This window comes from Schistocerca nitens, chromosome 4 (genome assembly GCF_023898315.1).
Source record: "Schistocerca nitens isolate TAMUIC-IGC-003100 chromosome 4, iqSchNite1.1, whole genome shotgun sequence".
Lineage (NCBI taxonomy): Eukaryota > Metazoa > Arthropoda > Insecta > Orthoptera > Acrididae > Schistocerca > Schistocerca nitens.
This window is the reverse complement of record NC_064617.1, coordinates 22,098,999-22,119,719: the sequence shown is the minus strand read 5'-3', so window position 1 is coordinate 22,119,719 and position 20,721 is coordinate 22,098,999. Positions and strand designations below refer to the sequence as shown.

At 45.3% G+C, this 20,721-nt stretch overlaps 2 protein-coding genes across 3 annotated transcripts in view; one reads left to right on the top strand and one right to left on the bottom strand.

The window, feature by feature from the left end:
* Positions 1–3,036, bottom strand: part of LOC126251681 (GTP-binding protein GEM-like) — a 517,230-nt gene extending 514,194 nt beyond the window's left edge. For both annotated transcript variants that reach the window (XM_049952263.1, XM_049952262.1), the window contains exon 1: positions 2,903–3,036. In XM_049952263.1, the coding sequence (XP_049808220.1) occupies positions 2,903–2,942 (40 nt within the window). In that variant the 5' untranslated portion in view covers positions 2,943–3,036. The remainder of the gene's footprint in view (positions 1–2,902) is intronic.
* The window catches only part of LOC126251385 (uncharacterized protein DDB_G0290685-like), a 30,630-nt gene continuing 12,849 nt past the window's right edge, over positions 2,941–20,721 (top strand). Inside the window, exons 1-2 of the mRNA XM_049951774.1 lie at positions 2,941–3,057; positions 6,929–7,187. Of these exons, the coding sequence (XP_049807731.1) occupies positions 2,941–3,057; positions 6,929–7,187 (376 nt within the window). The remainder of the gene's footprint in view (positions 3,058–6,928; positions 7,188–20,721) is intronic.

Genomic DNA, 20,721 nt, shown 5'->3' with positions numbered 1-20,721 from the left:
ACTGGGGTCTGTGGGACAGCAAGGGATAATGTGGGAGTTCAACCTTAGTTTTGGACCGTTGAAAAGAATCACAAGAGAAGGGAAAGCGTATACTGCCGGAAGGGAGATGTGGTTATACAAGGTTGGAAGGGCAAGCAGGTGTTCTGAATTGTTAGCACTGCATATCCACATACGATGAAGAGTGTAAGAAGCAAGCGTCGTGAAGAAGCCTGGGTACATCCTTCAGTACAATAAATACATGAAGGGTGTAGTACGTAATCCTGAGAAAAACTGTCATATGGAACACGAAGGTAGTCCTCTGGTTGATCATTTGTGTCCTGTTCAATGTCTTCACAGTTGTAGAACACAGAACCCTAAAAATAAGGAGAAGTACAAGTCGTTCCTTCTGCAGGGAGCCAGATGTGAATGATCAAGGGGATAATGGAGGGGAAGGTGAGGACTCGAGGCATCTCCAACACCTAAAGAGGATCATCCTCAAATATTATCATGGGGTATGAGGATACACAAAGTGGAGCTAATTGTTGGCTCAGGGACCAAGAAATACTCTTCGAAGCCCTGCAGCGCACAAAAGTTGAGGAAGGAAACACTCTACATCTGCTCATTCTGCAAGGTAAACTTCACAAGGGAGTGTGCTTCGAGAAAGACCACACGCGGAAGAACTACTAAAACGTCTGGTGTGAAGGAATTGTAATTAATCCTGAGAAAGACTGTAAAATGGACAGTCAATAAAACAGAATGGTCGTAACACTCTGAAGTACCCGCCACGTTAGCCGAGAGCGCTAACGCGCTGCTTCCTGGACTCGGGTAGGCGCGCTGGCCCCGGATCGAATCCGCTCGGCGGATTAACGACGAGGGCCGGTGTGGCGACCAGCCTGGAAGTGGTTTGTAGGCTGTCTTCCACCCGTCCCCCTAGGTGAATGCCGGGCTGGTCCACACGTTCCGCCTGAGTTACGCGAGTCGCAGACATTTGAAACACTTTCGCACTATTCCACGATTTACACTGGACGCAGGCAGTTGGGGTACACCGATTCAGTCCCTGGGGAACGGGGTGGCGGCAGCGAGGGCATCCGGCCATCCTAAACACTAACACTGCCAAATCCGTTGTAACCACGCCGACCCTGCGATCGCTGTGGGACTTAGGAGTAAGCGAAACAAGAAAGAAGAAGAAGTCATTACACTCTAAAATCGTCTGGTCCGGCAGGGTGTGACTAAGACATCCGACTGGTGGATTAAGAAGACTATATTACACCAAGTTTACAATTACTACAAAATTATAGTTTAAGATGGTAATTTTCTGCATGCATTAATAATTTTTTTTCGTAACACAGAGAAACGTTTTCTATTCAAACATTAAAAGTGTGAAACAAAAAGTACAATGTTGAAGAGATGTGAACCGGTTTATGGGTAGACGCAAAAACACAACAGCCAGCCGAAAAGATGCTGTTAGACAAGTGACGGTACCTGGCTGCCAGGCAAGTCGGACAGCACACAGCGCCTGGCCACAGTGGTAAACCGGAACACAACTATCCGGTCCTTAATGTGCTGACACACAATTTCAAATGTGTTAGTAATAACCAAGCGTTATGCTATTTGAGGTAAAAAAACTCTACACAGAATATTTACATAAAAAGGAAAGTAATAATTGCAACCTAAAACAAATTAAAAGATACAACATGACAACAAAACAAGCCGAGTGACAGGACCGGCACGACTCTGCAGAATAGCGTCACTAGGACGTGCGCAGCTTGGCCGTACCTCAGCAACGGGGGACCAGAACGCGCGTGTTTCTCAACAAAAATTGAGCGCCTTTGTTTGATCTGTCATCCCTCAAAGTTTGTCGCTAAGCTCCTGAAATAGCCTGTTTAACGAGCTACGGACGTCCAACATCTCGTCGCGGAGTCGTCGTTTAACCGTCTTCTAATCTCTCTTTATATTCTACTTATTGTATCTGCACAATTCTATGAATGAATTACGTTTCCTACTTGACCATCTATATACTCACAGAATCGATGCGTGAAGTAGTACAATACTATTACTATTCCATGAGCGCATAATTACTCTTTGTAATATTCTCTCTGGTGTGTGTTGAGAGGACTTATAGGATTTTCTCCGTGCCGAATAGCCGCATTGAATAATTGTAATTTTGCTATCTAGATTACTGGAAGAAAGAGATCGAAAATATATTGTATGCTACTCAAGAAAATATATACTGAGCATTTACATCAAAGGTGTGTACTATATATGTATTTTCTAATTGGAAATTTGCACGGAGGTGTCGTTTCGTTGGTAATCAGAAGGGAACTTCCGATGAATTTGAAACGAACCTGCACTTATTAGATCAAAGAGCTCCATTATTTCATCGGATGATTAAACTCTATCAAAGCAAACTTTGCGCTTGATCTGAGGTTTCCCGACTGACTACGCAACGCAAGAAAGCCAAGACTTTTATTTACACAGGACTGCAGATCGCTTCGAATCATCGAGACTGCGGACAAGGAGAGTCATCGTCCGATTCTGATTAAACAAGTAAAGCTTAATTATAACTTTCTTGAGAGATTGTGATGACTGTGATATGGCTGCTTATGAATGAGATCATTAATAAAATACTAATAACTAAATTTCCTCCTCACCAGCAACCAGTATAAAGACAATAATTAATTAAAATTATAGTCTCCATCCACTTTCCAGCAGCACGTCAGAAACCGTCCAGCTTCGCCGTTTCCGAAACACTCGTTCGCAGGCACCGAATCAAAACCACCCGAGTTTGTAGAAGACGTTGCGTCAGTGGATTTCGGCGTCTGCGGCCCGTAGCCGCGTCTTTATGCGGTCGTAACGATGCGGCTCAGCAGCGCACGACTACACAATGGCGGCGAGATCGGACGCGTAAGGTCGGGCTACTCACCGCGCTGCCTGTCGTAGGCGTTGATGCACTCGGAGGTCATGAACTGCGAGATGAGCGCCGACTTGCCGACGCCCTGCGCGCCCAGGATGGCGACGCGGTACGTGCACACGGCCGGCGGCGGCCCGCGCTCGGAGGCGGCGGGGGCGGCGGCGGCGGCGGGGGCGGCGGCTGCGGCCTCGGCGGCGGCGCTCTGGCCGTCCGGCGACGGCGACGGGGGCGGCACCAGGCTGTTGCTGCGCGAGCGCCGCCTCCGGAACGAGTCGCCGCGGTTCACCACGCCTGCAACACCACCGCCCCCGACTGTCACTCGGGCGCCGATACTCAGGTGGAGGTGGGCGAGCTGCCGAGACCTGGCCAGGGTAATGGGTGAAGCGACGTGCTCGGTGGAAACCTGTTTACTTAGGCAGGCGAAGGAATCCACGGGGACTAATTTTAGCGCTGCCCTAGCCTACACCAGCGTGGTACTGCCAGGGAAAACTACTGTGAGCTGTCGACGGCAGAAACCGTGTACATATCCAATAAGACAAACGGAGACTAATCGAAAACGTGTAAACCGAAAACCGTCAACAGCGTACGGGAAAACCACAAGCACAGAAAAACCAGAGAGAGGTAATAACTGTATGCGACAGGAACCTCGACGGTAGAAAAGCTTCGAAAACGTGGACCAGTACTGCACGAGCGAAACGTGCTGACTTTGCTACCGTCTTACGCCGCCAAAGCGTCTCCTCGCCAAGTCCTTCCCCATCGCCCACGGTGCGGTCGTCCAGCCAAGTAACCCTGGACGGCCACAACTGGTGCGTCCATCTCGATCTGGGTGTCTGAGTCCGGCAGCGATGCCAAACTGACACGCATGAGATTAGCTCCTCCCACTAAACAGTCAAACTGCTAGCAGTGTCGAAGGACTCACGCGTTGCAGGGACGGGGCATATAGCTTATCTCGTAGCGGGAACCCTCGTAGGCCTACCTTGTACCAATGTGGTGCGCTCCGTTACGAAGGCATGGTGGAGCGCGTATCACCGTATTCTGTTCTTAATGAAAGCAGTTTAATAAGATCCAAAATCCTCTACGGCAGCTTGTTCCCCAAACAGAAATCCAATATTGAAAAAATCCAATTCAGTTGCATCAGAACTTGTACAGGAGCTATGCGTCCACACCGACAAATGGATTATTAGCGGGAGCGGCAGAAATGCCAAATGGCATACGATGGCTGTTAATGAGAGACGTATTCCTCCTGAAACGTCTACCAGCAACTGACCACCCAGTGACACAGAATCTCGGAATACTGTTTAATAGATAAATGGATGGACAGATAACCAATAATGCCCAAGAAGTAGAATTATGTACAAGCTTTGCATATGTAAAGATAATTTAAACTGTTCCGAAGAACGTAATCATATCTCAGTTCCCATTACAAGTATAATTTCAGCAGCAGATGTTCTGTGCATTCAAGCAGAAAACATTCGCCGAAGACAAGCAATTACTGAAACCTGCATTACTGACAATTTCCCGGAATGTTTGGACATACATACTGACGTCTCCAACGCCCTTTTATAACGTAGAAGAATTTCTATTGCTGTATTGTGTGTGAAAGGCGATTCGTAGGAATTACAAACTCACATCTGAGTACTTTTTTGTTTAAAAGAGAACGTTTATAATGTTCAGCATACAGCCATATTTAAAAATTTGTTTGAGATGTGTATGTAAAATAATTCGTTCCATATCGTACAACTGGTTCGTGGAACATGAAACTGACTAACCAACAACCACAGGAAATGGCAGAGTGGGTTGCGATTTCCTGTATCCGGCAAAGGTAACGGGGAACTGATTTCCGTTTTCATTGAGACTGCTAGATCCTCTGTCGAAGCCACAGCTATACTTAAACTTTATCTTACTTGCAGAGCCTCGCAGTAAGGAACATATTGAAACTGGGGGGTTGTGGTTGGGTTGTTTCAAGGGGGGGGAGGGGGGGGGAACCAAACAGCAAGGTCATCGGTCTCATCGGATTAGGGAAGGACGGGGAAGGAAGTCGGCCGTGCCCTTTCAAAGGAACCATCCCGGCATTTGTCTGGAGCGATTTAGGGAAATCACGGAAAACCTAAATCAGGATGGCCGGACGCGGGATTGAACCGTCGTCCTCCCGAATGCGAGTCCAGGGTGCAACGAAACCTGCTCCAATTAACGCAAACACCTACGCTTCTAACTATTCCACTGGGTATAGGACATTGTGAAAACCACCAACGAAAACGAATATGTCGAAAAGAAGATAAAATTGATGTGGATCGAGAGAAGTGCTAACGTTAAATATAGTGAAATAGGTCGTTGACTTAGTGAAGACCACTGCTCAAACCGGCCTACTCAGAAACATGTTATTACGGCCATCACATGCAAAGAGCAAGACGCCAATGCGAATCATCAATAAGCTGTTAAGTGAAATATTATGAACAAATTCAGCCAAACATTCCCTCATAATCCTGATTCTACACAATTAAGTCTAATAGAAAGTTTATAAGCTCCATAATTCGCATGAGATTTAATCATGGGTCATTCTCCAATCATTTAGAAAATTGCTAAAGTACCGAGTGATGGCTGTATGGTCTTGGCCCAAAAGCCAAAATTTAAAAGAAAGATAAATTACTAGAGCGCCGAGCGGTTCTAGGCGCTACAGTCTGGAATCGCGAGACCGCTACGGTCGCAGGTTCGAATCCTGCCTCGGGTATGGATGTGTATGATGTCCTTAGGTTAGTTATGTTTACGTAGTTCTAAATTCTAGTCCCCCCCCCCCCCCATGCTTCCAACCCCTTTTTTCGCTTGTCTAACAATGACGGCCACCGAAGAGACAAGCGACCTGAGTGCGCCCATAAGGGCTTCGATGCTAGCTGATCCCTCGCCACAGGACGGCCTGGGTCAGACGACGGAGGAGAGCAACTTAGAGAGACACATGAGAATTACCCAGTTTTTTAGACCAAAACGTCAAAAATGGTAAAATCAGTCAGGCCGCAGTGCAGGCCATTGAAAATGAACTGGCGGCATGGGCGATTGCCAATGCAAAGCTAGAAGGGAGGATTGAAGAGCTAGAAAAGGAAAACGAACGACTTAGGAAACAACCAGGAAAGACATGGGCCGGCGTCGCAGCACAGGCTGCACCAAAGGCCCAAACAACAAAAGAGACTATTGCAAAGGTCTCTAAACGACCGGACACTGCAGTCTTCTTAAGACCATTACCCGGCCAGGACATTAAGAAGGTACAGGAAGTGTTTGCCACCACCGTAAACCCCGTAAGATAAAAGATTAAGATTAACAAAGTAAAAGTAAGTAAAAACGTAGTTATTGTAGATGTAGCTTCGGAGGATGACAAAAGCAAGCTCTTAGGAAACCAAAACTTGTGCAAGTCAATTAAATGTGAACCGCCCCGAAAGCGAAATCCACTTGTCATCCTGTATGACGTTCCAAAATCAATGACGGACGAGGACCTATGCGAGACCCTATACCAACAAAACCTTGAGGATTCAGATATAAGCCTGGAAACATTCCTAAAAGATTTTAAACTCAGATTTAAGACGGGACCTAGGGACAGAGATGTAGTTCATCATGTTGCTGAAGTTACAGGGGGATTATGGAGGAAATTGACAGCTATGGGCAGGGTGTACATAGGTTTTCACGCCATAAACGTGAAGGACTACCTGATCGTACCCCGTTGCCACAATTGTGGGGACATTGACCATATTCATAAATACTGCAGTAGGAAGCCGGCTTGCTCCAGGTGCGGAGAGGAAGACCATGTAAGGAAGGACTGTAGGAAATCCGCTGTATGCATACCATGTACACGAAGGGGCAAAAGGACCTGTGGCACAACCGGGAAGAACTGCCCAACATACAAACTACTCGAACAACGCCTGAGCTCTAGAACAGATTATGGCTGAAGGCAACAACAAAACCGGATTAACCAAGAAAAGAAAGTCTCCAAGTAAGAAGAGAAGGGATGCGGACAGAGCAGAGAAATTCAAAGAATTTTTGAAATCTCTCCAGGAGACAATCATGGTTGATTCAAGCATCCAAACTGAACCAGAAATAGAGATTGAAGAAATAGAAGAAAAGGTTGACTCAGATAATTTGACAGAGCCCGAGACTCTGGTTCATCCGAGTGTCAACTCAACACTCAACCCGGAGGCAGAAAGCTTCGTCACAAAGCAAGAAAGAAGAAGCCCGCAACAGACAATCATGGTTGACCTATCCATACAGACGGAGGCAGAAGAGGAAACAGAAGACAGTCTGCAAACGGCAGAGAGTAATAGCATTGTTCCGGTTCAAAAAGGATCTCTCCAGGCCGTTGTACAAGACAACACAATCACGAGCACAATGCAGTTGCGGTAATTCCGAGAGCTCCAGATCCGGATCCTAGAAGGATCTACCCGAACTAGGAGCTTGCTATGCAACTTTCACGCTTGGAGCAGCCGGCTGTCCTCACCACGGCGCTCAGGCACGTCGTACGCATAGGGCATAAATATGGCAGAAAGGTCACCTTCTCAACAATGGAGGCTGTGGACAGGATACAGCTAAAGTCAATGAATCTTCCCACAGATTTCGGAGCTCTGCGTGACTTGCTCAGAAGGGTTTTCGAGAGAAGAGGAGAGGAATTCAACATGCAAGAGATGTACGTACAATCTGTCCTTGCAAATGGCCGAATTGCTTCAGATTGCAACAAACCATGGCCTGATTGCAATTTCCACACTTACTTCCCATAACATCTGAAATTGTAATAGGACAAATAAACACTCATAACAGTCGGCTGGTCATGCAGAAGCTTCGGAGGGTAGTGGAGGAGACTGGATGTAGTCTGTCTGCAGGAGCCATACTCCCGGGCGGGGCAGATCTCCTTCACGCCTACCACTTGGCAGACAATTTCTACCGGAGAACAGCCGAAGCCAGTCTTAATAGTCACAAACAAGGCCCTAAGGGCCATTACACTAACACAGCTATTCGACAGTCACTGCAATGTAGTAGAACTACAAACACCAGTAGGATTAATACACCTCGTGAACATGTATTTCCAATATGGAGGAAATTTTGAAGATTTCTCGGACCAGCTTGCGAGAACCATCACGGTGCTACGCGGGCGTAGGGTTATTGTCACGGCAGACATCAATGCCAAGTCCCCCATGTGGTACAGCGGCACAAGGGATGCTAATGGTGAGAAGGCTGAAGAACTAATCATGGCTTCCTAACTTGTAGTGGTAAATAAACCTGGAAATCCCCCCACCCATAGAGGAGGCGGAGGACAGGGGACAAACATTGATGTCACCCTGGCAACTGCTAACGCTATCAGCATCATTGAAGGTTGGAAGGTTATTGAACACGCCACTACAAGTGATCACAACTTAATCACCTTCTGCCTCAGAGTAGAAGGGTGCCGCTGGGACGTAAGATGGGAAATCCATCTTAATTACAACAAAACCGACTGGGACTGCCTGGCTCGGGAGTGTGACATTCCGCCATGGCCGGAAGGTGACCTGGACATAGATAGGTACGCCGAAGAGCTGGTAGGGTCGATAGTGAGCGCGGTCGAGGCCGCTGTGTCAACCAGGAGGAGTGCCGGGGCGGCTTCCCCATCGCCACGGTCTGCCGACCTTGAGTCTGTGAGACGGGCGAGGAGGCACTACCAGCGAAGTGCCGTCTGGCAAGAAAAACAGTTCTGGCTGCAGGTATGTGCTGAGCCGGATAGCCACTGATCCTTGGGGAATACCGTACAAGCTGGTCAGGGAAAAAATCAGGTCCCCTGCGGTCCTCTCGACAATCGGAGACGGAGGCAGAATGACAGAGTCGTGGCAGGAAACCGCTGAAGTTCTCCTGCGCACTCTGCTGCCGGATGACGAGGAAAATGAGGAGAATGAACTCTAACAACAAATTCGCAGGGAGGATCTAACTGCATTCACCAACAACACCATGGTGTACCCCTTTTCAGAAGAAGAAGTGGCTGCACAAATCAAATCATTGAAAAAGGGCAAAGCACCGGGGCCAGACGGCATAGTCGCGGAGGTGGTGCAGCTCCTTGCCCCTCAGCTAATAGCGTCTCTCACGGGACTGTTCAACGAATGTCTCAGAACTGGGAGATTCCCTAAAATCTGGAAAAGGGCTAATGTAATAATTATTAAAAAAGGGAAGGATAAGGACCCCACAGAACCCAAATCTTACAGGCCAATCTGCCTCCTAGACAACCTAGGAAAACTGATGGAGAATATATTGGCTGACAGACTGACAGCGCACAGGATACTGCGCGGGATGAGCGACAGGCAGTTCGGCTTTAGGCCGGGGCGATCGGCTTCTGACGCAATCGCCCTGGCAGCTGAGGTCTGCATCTCAACCCTGCCCAAGTATGTGGTAGGCATCATGGTGGACATCAGTGGCGCCTTCGACAACCTGTGGGGGCCCTCGCTCTTCTCCCGCTTGCGTGAGAAGGAGTGCCCAGGGCCCCTCTATGGTTGTCTGAGGAGCTATTGCATGGACAGGGAGGTGTATGGCTATTGTCGCCTAGCGGAAGAACAAGTAAAACCATCACGAAAGGGTGCCCCCAGGGATCGGTTCTGGGGCCACTCTTTTAGGATATAAACATAGAACCCCTCCTAGAGAAATTACAACTAAGTGAGGACGTGCTAGACGTGATAGCCTATGCTGACGACCTCCTCCTGCGTGGTAGGCGGCCGCAGCCGAGAGGAACTCGAGCCTAAGGTAGAGCAAGCAATGATAGTGCTTCAGAAATGGTGCCAAGAAGCAAAAATGAAAGTTGCACCACACAAATCCAGATATTTGTTAATGAAAGGCAGTCTAGTCAGAAATCCAACTGTCAGATTGAAGGAACTCCACTTCTTCGGCGTCGGGAGGCCAGATACCTAGGACTCACAATAGACGAAAAATGGACCTATAATACACACATAGAAAACATAACGCAGCGAGCACTAGAAGTTCTAAATAATCTCATCAGTATAAGCCATAGAAGATTCCACCTACCTCCCAACTTGATCAAACTATACCACAATAGTATCCTAACGTCCTTAGTAGAATATGCGAGCGGGGTTTGGGCACACAGGCTTACGAGGGTGGTGCCCGCAATGACCGTGAGAAGGGTGCAGCGGAACATGCTGTTGCGTTCTGTCGGGGCATACCGAACAACACCTGGGGAGCCTTACTGATAATAATAGGATTATGTCCACTATACATAAAAATTAGAGAACAGGGAGCGTGGTACTGGGTCTCCAAACGAGAAATAGATAGGACCAGGGAAATCATGGCGGTACAAGTTGGGGATAAATATGCAATAAAGAGAAGGGGCGAAGAGTTCTGGCAACAGCAATGGAAAATCGAGGAAACGGGAAAAAGGGTTTTCCAGCTACTACCAAACATCAGAGAAAGGTTTCAAATGAGCCACTTTGAGCCGAGCAGAGGTCTGCTGCACTTTCTTACAGGTCATGGGCCATATCCGACATATTTATGTCGATTTGGAAAACGGGCAACACCACCGTGCGACTGCGGTGCTCCGGATGGAACACCCGAACATGTCGTCTATGACTGCACGTTATATGACGATGTGGCGCTCGAACTCAGAAACCAATTACCAAACAGAGACACATACACACTACTACGACGTGCAGAGACCTTTAATGTCCTCAACAATTTGGCAAACGAAATATCCAAAAAGATCTTGAGGGATTTTATTATAAACCAACACGGTTAGAGACCAAAAAATAACCCGATGAAGACACAGGTACACCTGCAATTGCCGCCGAGCGCGGTACTGGCCGGCTGTTTCACGACCGGAATCCGCCGCGCTGCCGGACGAGTGGAGCAGGTGTACCATCCCCGGACTTGCGTTATGCACTAGATTCCTTAGGAAGTAGTTACGCTAGAATAATGTAAAATTAGAACACTAACATTACTAATACGGGTAGGGACTGCAGCGATTAGCTGGGATTAGCTCAGTGAGCAGGCCTTAATAGTAGGTTTGTATATCATCTGGCACACCTGCAACGCTGCAGGGTAGATTAGTCTCAGAGTAGTCGAGTGTAGTTAACAAGTTTGATTAACCCTGTCTATAGCAAGTGCCATTAATCAATTAGTATAAGCTGCTTGTTTAAGTATAATAATTGGACCCACTAATTATATAAGGTGGTGGGTTAGTGTGTATAATACAATGTTTGTTGTTTATGAATCATTTGTATCACAATACTTGTTTTTCAATCGTGTTATAATATTGTTGTTGTATCAATAAAGATTTAAAAAAATCTAGGGGACTGATGACCTCAGAAGTTAAGTCCCATAGTGCTCAGAGCCATTTGAACTAGAGCGCCCACTCGGCTACGCAGAGGAACTACGAGATTGCACTGCTGGACGTGGTCTGAAGCCGGCATCGGTGGTGGGGCACTCGACTCCACAGGTGGCGAAGCCCCCGCCCCACCAGCTGCAGCGCCCTGAAGCCACACGAGGCGAACCGAACCGTGCTGCCCCCTTCACCATCGCGGACGGAGTGCTACGTTGCTCCAGCCTGGTGCCGCGGTCGTTTCTTCCACAGCCACATATTAGGCGCTACCACGTGAATGTGATGGACCGCGGCCGGCTTTACTCTCAACTCCACTAAACGCATTTATTATGGCGCCGGCGCTTCCAGAATATTTATCGCAGAAAAAATAAGTAACAACTTTCACAGTTCTAGATATATCTATACAACAGAGTTGCACCTCTTCTACGGTTTAGACAATGACCTGAGAATTGTTACCTGTACGTTACATCGTGAAACTTCAGCCACGATCCTGCGGATCCCTGTCGCTCAAGCGAATGCGATTTCTGTTCTGTTCTTCAGAGACAAACAGTTCAAGATCATCTCTCAACTCGGATGGCTCACAAAATGCATCACATTAATACCTCGTATCTATAACTAGCGCACACAATTAACATATACACTCCTGGAAATGGAAAAAAGAACACATTGACACCGGTGTGTCAGACCCACCATACTTGCTCCGGACACTGCGAGAGGGCTGTACAAGCAATGATCACACGCACGGCACAGCGGACACACCAGGAACCGCGGTGTTGGCCGTCGAATGGCGCTAGCTGCGCAGCATTTGTGGACCGCCGCCGTCAGTGTCAGCCAGTTTGCCGTCGCATACGGAGCTCCATCGCAGTCTTTAACACTGGTAGCATGCCGCGACAGCGTGGACGTGAACCGTATGTGCAGTTGACGGACTTTGAGCGAGGGCGTATAGTGGGCATGCGGGAGGCCGGGTGGACGTACCGCCGAATTGCTCAACACGTGGGGCGTGAGGTCTCCACAGTACATCGATGTTGTCGCCAGTGGTCGGCGGAAGGTGCACGTGCCCGTCGACCTGGGACCGGACCGCAGCGACGCACGGATGCACGCCAAGACCGTAGGATCCTACGCAGTGCCGTAGGGGACCGCACCGCCACTTCCTAGCAAATTAGGGACACTGTTGCTCCTGGGGTATCGGCGAGGACCATTCGCAACCGTCTCCATGAAGCTGGGCTACGGTCCCGCACACCGTTAGGCCGTCTTCCGCTCACGCCCCAACATCGTGCAGCCCGCCTCCAGTGGTGTCGCGACAGGCGTGAATGGAGGGACGAATGGAGACGTGTCGTCTTCAGCGATGAGAGTCGCTTCTGCCTTGGTGCCAATGATGGTCGTATGCGTGTTTGGCGCCGTGCAGGTGAGCGCCACAATCAGGACTGCATACGACCGAGGCACACGGGGCCAACACCCGGCATCATGGTGTGGGGAGCGATCTCCTACACTGGCCGTACACCACTGGTGATCGTCGAGGGGACACTGAATAGTGCACGGTACATCCAAACCGTCATCGAACCCATCGTTCTACCATTCCTAGACCGGCAAGGGAACTTGCTGTTCCAACAGGACAATGCACGTCCGCATGTATCCCGTGCCATCCAACGTGCTCTAGAAGGTGTAAGTCAACTACCCTGGCCAGCAAGATCTCCGGATCTGTCCCCCATTGAGCATGTTTGGGACTGGATGAAGCGTCGTCTCACGCGGTCTGCACGTCCAGCACGAACGCTGGTCCAACTGAGGCGCCAGGTGGAAATGGCATGGCAAGCCGTTCCACAGAACTACATCCAGCATCTCTACGATCGTCTCCATGGGAGAATAGCAGCCTGCATTGCTGCGAAAGGTGGATATACACTGTACTAGTGCCGACATTGTGCATGCTCTGTTGCCTGTGTCTATGTGCCTGTGGTTCTGTCAGTGTGATCATGTGATGTATCTGACCCCAGGAATGTGTCAATAAAGTTTCCCCTTCCTGGGACAATGAATTCACGGTGTTCTTATTTCAATTTCCAGGAGTGTATTTCACTTTATTAATTAATACGACCAGTGTTTGCTTGTAATTAATTAACTATTATCCGATGAAACTACATGGTTCCAGAGACGTTTTCAAGACCAAACATCTATGTTGTCTATATGCAGTCTGAAGATACTAATAAAAACTTTTCCCAACGCCGGGATTCAAACCCACGCCTCCTGCTCACTAGGCAGACGTCCTCACTTTAGAGGGAACAGCGCGTGGGCTGAGGCGTTGGCGTGCCACCTGCACACAGCCACTGTGCTCGAGTGGCGTAGTGGTTGGCGGGTCTGCCTAAGTGAGCAGGAGACCCATATTCGAATCCCGGCCTCGCTTCAGTCTGCATATATTCATCACAGATGTTTGAGGCTCGAAAACGTCTCTGGAAATATGTAGTTGCATTTGATTACAGCACCTATGCTTGCATTTCAGGCAGAATCCCCCGATTCATTCGATGCTGAGAAGCTATTCCAATACAGTTGGACAACCTCATTTATATCTACATGGATACTCTGCAAATCACATGTAAGTGTCTGGCAGAGGGTTCATTGAACCACCTTCACAATTCTGTATTTTTCCAATCTCGTATAGCGCGCGGAAAGAACGAACACCTCTATCTTTCTGTATGAGCTCCGATTTCCCTTATTTTATCGTGATGATCGTTTCTCCCTATGTAGGTCAGTGTCTACAAAATATTTTCGCATTCGGAGGAAAAAGTTGGTGATTGGAATTTCGTGAGAAGATTCCATCGCAACGAAAAATGCCCATCTTCTTATCTTTTAATGATGTCCACCCCCCAAATCCTGTATCATTTCGGTGACACTCTCTCCCATATTTCACAATAATACGAAACGTGCTGCCCTTCTTTGAACTTTTTAAAATGTACTCCGTCAGTCCTACCTGGTAAGGATCCCACACCGCGCTGCAGTATTCTAAACGAGGACAGACAAGCATAGTTTAGGCAGTCTCCTTAGTAGATCTGTTACATGTTCTACGTGTCCTGCCAGTAAAACACAGGCTTGTTTTCCCAGGTTCATCTTGACAAACTCTGGTCCTCCATTTAACCTCTACATAACAGGTTTTATGAATCTGCTTCACTTGATAACATTTCATAATTGTACTATTAGAGATTTAACAAATGAGAATCTAAAAGTTCCTTGACCGAATAATAGCGAATCCTTTTTCTGCCAAACACCTGTAAATAACTTGATAGCATTGTTCAATGAACAAGGCAGTCATTAAAGTTGCTATACTGCAGTATTCCATAACATTGTATTTTTTTAAATTCTCTTTAATTTATTTGTTGATGCTAATGGGATTTTACACAGGCCCCAGTTGAATTACAAATGTTTGCCCCGCTTACAAGGAAAAATGTACCTCTCTGCCACCCACAATTGTAAAAGGGTACCTGCCAAATGCATAACATAATGATAGTTTATGTTTTATATTACTTTGCTACCATTACAGAACAATGAAAGACCCAGGCCTCTGGAATGCTGTTTGAGTTTACGGGGGATACATAGTGGGCTTAGATTAGGAAATGAGACACTTAAAGTAGTAAAGGAGTTTTGCTATTTGGGGAGCAAAATAACTGATGATGGTCGAAGTAGAGAGGATATAAAATGTAGACTGGCAATGGCAAGAAAAGCGTTTCTGAAGAAGAGAAATATGTTGACAACGAGTATAGATTTAAGTGTAAGGAAGTTGTTTCTGAAAGTATTTCTATGGAGTGTAGCCATGTATGGAAGTGAAACATGGACGATAAATAGTTTGGACAAGAAGAGAATAGAAGCTTTCGAAATGTGGTGCTACACAAGAATGCTGAAGATTAGATGGGTAGATCACATAACTAATGAGGAGGTATTGAATAGAATTTGGGAGAAGAGGAGTTTGTGGCACAACTTGACAAGAAGGGACCGGTTGGTAGGACATGTTCTGAGGCATCAAGGGATCACAAATTTAGCATTGGAGGGCAGTGTGGAGGGTAAAAATCGTAGAGGGAGACCGAGAGATGAATACACTAAACAGATTCAGAAGGACGTAGGTTGCAGTAAGTACTGGGAGATGAAGAAGCTTGCACAGGATAGAGTAGCATGGAGAGCTGCATCAAACCAGTCTCAGGACTGAAGACCACAACAACAACACACAGTGGGCTGAGGCGTGAATGAGAATCTGGATACAGGAGGGAGGCGTGCTGGGTATCCCGTGCAGTTGTGCGAAGCCACTGTTCCAGGGTGGCGAAGTGGTCAGAGCATCTGCCTAGTGAGCAAGAGACGTGGGTTTGAATCCTGACCTTCTTAAAAAATTTTCACTTGTCGCTTCATTCTGTATATATGAGTAATTAACTTTTGTCACACTTTGTAACCAGTTCATTTATAGCTACACCATCTCTATGTTTACTTCTGTAATAATGCGATCAATATTTTAAAAACAACATAGCGTGTAATTACCGTATACATGATGTAGATTTTAGACTGGATGACAAGATGTTAATTTTATTTTACTTTCATGCTCACAGTGTTAGAGACACACATTTATCAAATTTCAGAACAATCTGTTCGATAGTTTCCCTATAATTAAATGAAAACCGTGACATGAAATACTGAAAAAAGTTGAAAATTACCTCAAAAATATAATTTTAAATACTGTAGAAGGTTTTAACAAATTTATTTGCATACACACAAATGTGAAGTTAATGCATATTTTGCTAAAAATTCATTGAAACTGTTCTATTAAATGTAATTTTTAAGGAAGCTACAGTAATTTGAAATTCCACAGTGAATGCATATGCTTTAATCAGAAAGACACTATCTAAAAAAAACTGCAGACGAAGGAATGTTACATATAAACAGAGAAGAGGGAATTTTGATTCATGACCAAATCAAAAAATTGAGTCTTCCGTGGTTTTATAGCTGATGACTTGGCTTGCGGACCATACGTTTATATCTTCTGTATTTGTCCATACAGAAATACTAGCTTATCACCCGCTTCGTCGCTCGCCATAAACTGTATCGTCTGCATAGTTTTTTTTAAAATCGAAGTTTGATGTTCTTCACAAACCTCAAGACCTAAACTTTTCACCCTAATTAAAGCATTGTCTTTTCTGGAGGTGCTTCTGACAAAAAAAGCGATTCTGGTACATGGAATAAAATGTTTTCGTTAATCATGCCTTTCGCGTTCTTGTGGTGATATTTCCACACAAATTTTAATCTCCTAACACATATTTATTTATATCTAACCGAGAAGTGGAATAAGAGTTTTCACAGAATTGGATATAAATTTTTTTTCGTACATCGAAACATTTTCTTAAAAATTTTTATCCCGAATTTCACCCCCTTAGGGACAGAATTTTCAGAAATAGTGAAACACGTAGCTTTTTATTTCAAACAGAGAAGCAAAATAAAAATTTTCGTGGATATAACTGTAAAAATGCTTTCATAATGAAATATTTCAGTACACATTCCATCCCTTATTTCACCCCATTAAGGGCTAAATTTCAAGAAACACTGAAACACACATTTTTTTTAAATTCTAACCGAATAGTCAAGTACCAGTTTTCACAAACGCAGCTTTCAAAATACTTTGTAGCTCTGTAATAATGATTTATTTTCAAAACATTTGACCCACTATTTCACTCCCTTAGTGATTAAATTTCCAAAATTAATGAACCACATATTTATTTATATCTGATCGAGAAACTAAATATCAGTTTTGTAGGACTACGTTCAAATTTGCATTAAGAGCGACATATTTTCAAAAAGTCTCTCATCCGCTATTTCACCCCCTAAGGGGTGGAATTTTGAAAAATCCGTTGTTAAATGATGCCTGCTGTATAAAATCAACACCATCTCCAAATTTGAAGTGTCTGTCGATAGCGGTATGGGCTGGGCAATGACGAGTTTGCCACTCAGGACATTGCCTTTTACACATATACTGTAGACAGATGAAAACTATTTCTTTAGTGTTCTGTCGGATAACACCAGTTCACTCGATTCTTTAAAAGCATCGCACTCCCGTATAAAAAACAGCTTCAGACGTCTGAGTACTTTACAAATGAGTTAATGCGTTAACTGTTTGACGATAAGGATGTAAAACCTTTATGTCTGAAGGCGCAAAACCCAATTTGTGTTGCATGTATCAGTTTCGGATAATAGAAGGGATGAGTATAGTCAGAGTAATTTGAGTTCCATTTGAAGAAAAGATAGTTCTTCACGCATATCAGTGTTTATGATACATCTGCTGACCTGTGTGTCACACAATGATACAATTTTTCACGTAGAGTCGGTAGCATATGGCGATAGTGCCTGCAGAATGTGTTGCGAATAGAGTTAGTAACAAAGAAGTAATAAATGAAAACGTTCATGCTTGATGTTGAGGTTTTACTAGATGAACCGCGATAATAAAGTAATGGTCTTCATTATTTTGTCTGTGTGGGAGGGGCGGGGGAGCGTGGGGGGGGGGGGGAGGGTAGTGACACGAGAACAAGTTTTGAAATTATTTGAGATTACATGCAGAGTTCCCTCACTGTCAGATAATGGTTTGGGTAACGCGTGAACGGTGATTCACTCTGCCTCAGGACGGAGGCGCAGTTTCTAACTTTGCTACGTGGCTCATTATGTTAAATCTGTCACACCTCTTAACGGTAGCATTTTAAAATTTTAAATTCGATCACTAATATAAATGTGTAGTACTGATAATCAAATTTTTGGACCCTGGAAACCGTTAGAAAGTGAGCCAGGAAAAGGGATTTGGTGATCTTTTATCTGATTAGTAATACAGACAAGTGACGTGCAGTAGCCAGAGAACCAGACTTAACACCTCAGTCTGCTATCACTTATCGGACATCTTGTTTCTGTATCTCGATCCATTTTCCGTTTCCGTAAAATTAGTCCAGTGGTCTCTGAGGAGTAAAATCAAAATGGGTTCCAATAAGGCTTAACCACAACTCTAAAATATTTAATTTTTTAAAAAGTGATCTGCAAGTAGCATGAAAAAAAGCGTATTACAATACACAAAAATGAGCCAACGACATGCTGCGGGAGAGCACCCTAATTCTGGAAAACCATAACCGTACACTTATCTTAAGAAAAATTCGAGTTTTCAGAGTAAAAATATAAAACTTATACATTCAGAGTAATCCGATACCGATGCACATGAAAACATCAGATCTCTGGAGGTACCAAAAGATTCTCATGAAAATTCAGTATAAGAATGATAATTTCAGTGGTTCAAAATAAGAATGGTGCACACATTCACTTTTCAGAAATCGCATCACGCTGGTAATTTTTGCGATACTACAAAACTGTAATCTCCATTCTCTGGAAAAGAGCAAAGCACCCCACCAATGCCTGGCGTTTTCTGGACCTCCCACCGCCACGTAAGTCGCCGCCGCCACAGAGACTTGTCTCTGAAGTAACAGAGCGCTCCACCGATTGGGGCTGAGACACCCTTCCTTCCTCTAGGACAGCTGCAACACCTGCCCGAGGCAGGCGATGAGTCGTACGGAGGCGAGGGTGCGAGATGTTTTACCAAACAGGCGCGCCTCCATCCAGCGAGCGGGTTCTGTCAACCTGCACACAGTAGCGCCCCCCCCCACCCCCCCTGCATCGTGCAAGATACTTCCCATCAGCGTCTGTTACTGCAAAGTCCTTGAAACCTCATGTATATGTTACGAGTCCGTGTTGAAAACTATGTTTGAGAGTATTTCTCATTTTTTCATTATTCATTGTAAAACAAATAAAATCTTAACACCACTTTCACAAATAACTGTAGCACTAAACTAAAGAAATATCGATTCTTAACCCGGGCCTGGCCAAACAGCGCTCCGGGGGCCACGGCGAGTGTAGCTGATTGGCGAGGGTCGATGGGGGGGGGGGGGGGGGAATCCAGGAACAGGGGAAGCGAAAGCGAGGCCGCAGCCGGACGCCGCTACAGCGACGCACTCGGCTTGTCACGATTTGCCGACAACACCAACTGTGTTACATTACAGTTACGTTCTGAATTAGAAACACCATTGCGTCTACGCATTTGTTAAAAAAATGAATTGGCCAAGTCACATCATTTAGTGCTGAAGGGGAATTGCTTTTTTAAAGCCATGCAAAGTGCTTAATACACCGTTGCACTATTATAAGCTGGGAAAACATTCAGTGGAACATCGTTACAACACCAGGCACAAAGACGTTGTAATTAGGAAAGAAACTGAGTTTAGTGATGATAAAGCAGTGACAAAATCTTTAATGGGTGAAATCACCAATTTTATCTACTCTTTTAATGCAAGGGCAGAATGTTTGCTGACACATATGGCGGACAAGATTCACGTTATAAAACAAAAGTTACTCCTATGGAAAAATCAGCTTCAAGTTCATGACAGATCCATGTACCATCATCACTGAAGGGAGTCATTTCTCAACCGTACACGACTACCTTCACTTCAGTAACTGAAAAATTTTCTCACGAGTTCTCAAAGAGATTTCAAGACTTCGCGCGTTGAATACTTTTTTCGATCTCCTAGCCACACCGTTGTCGCTCGCGGCTGCTGCTACACCTCTTCATTACACCAGACGTGGGCTGCATAGCACCCAGCTCAATCACTTGTTTGTCCAATCAACGAATTCATAAGAATATATTACAAAATGTTGCGGCAAGAGTCGTATCCTCTACTGCAAGGAAAAGTCGGTAAAGCTCACTTAATGTCTGGTTCGACGTATGAAACTGAGAAAGTCTCTCCACCGTTCAGATTTAACAGATCCATGTACCATCATCACGTGTTTGAATCACGAACAATGGTCTCAGATATATGTATTACAGAATAGTTTAGCCCTTCTCTCACCTAATCTGTATTCGTCCCCTAATATTTATTTCTTTACATCCAACCGACACTTAAAATACTAATTTTAATAGATTTAGCTTTTAAAATTTTTTAATATAACGAATTGTTTTCTTAATAAATTTCCGAAACAAAAAAAACAGTGATGCACGTTTTCTTTTATTTCTAACCGAAGAGTCAGATACTAGTTTTCACAGATGTATCTTTCAAAAATGCTTTAGTAGTTAGTTAATGATGAATTATTTGCAAAAATACTTTCACTCACTGTCTGGCCCCCAAACCAAATATAAATTTTCGTAGGCATGGTTTCAAAATTGCTTTACTAGTGACATATTTCGAAGAAAAAAAAACATTACATCCCTTATTTCAGCCCCGTAGGGATGAAATTTCGAAAAATCCTTAAACGAAGCGTACAGTGTAGGATGGACACCCTCTCCACACTTCAAGTTGCTGTCGCTGGTGGTTTGGGCTGTGTCAGTCAGCCAGTCAAGACATTCATTGCCTTTTATGTTTCAAGATTACGGTCTGCTGTATTTCCTTTAGGAAAGCGAGGTCATTTACGTACTACCACGAATAACTTTGAAGGAAGAACGGCACACTGGCCCTCGTTTGGCCGGTTTAACCAGCCA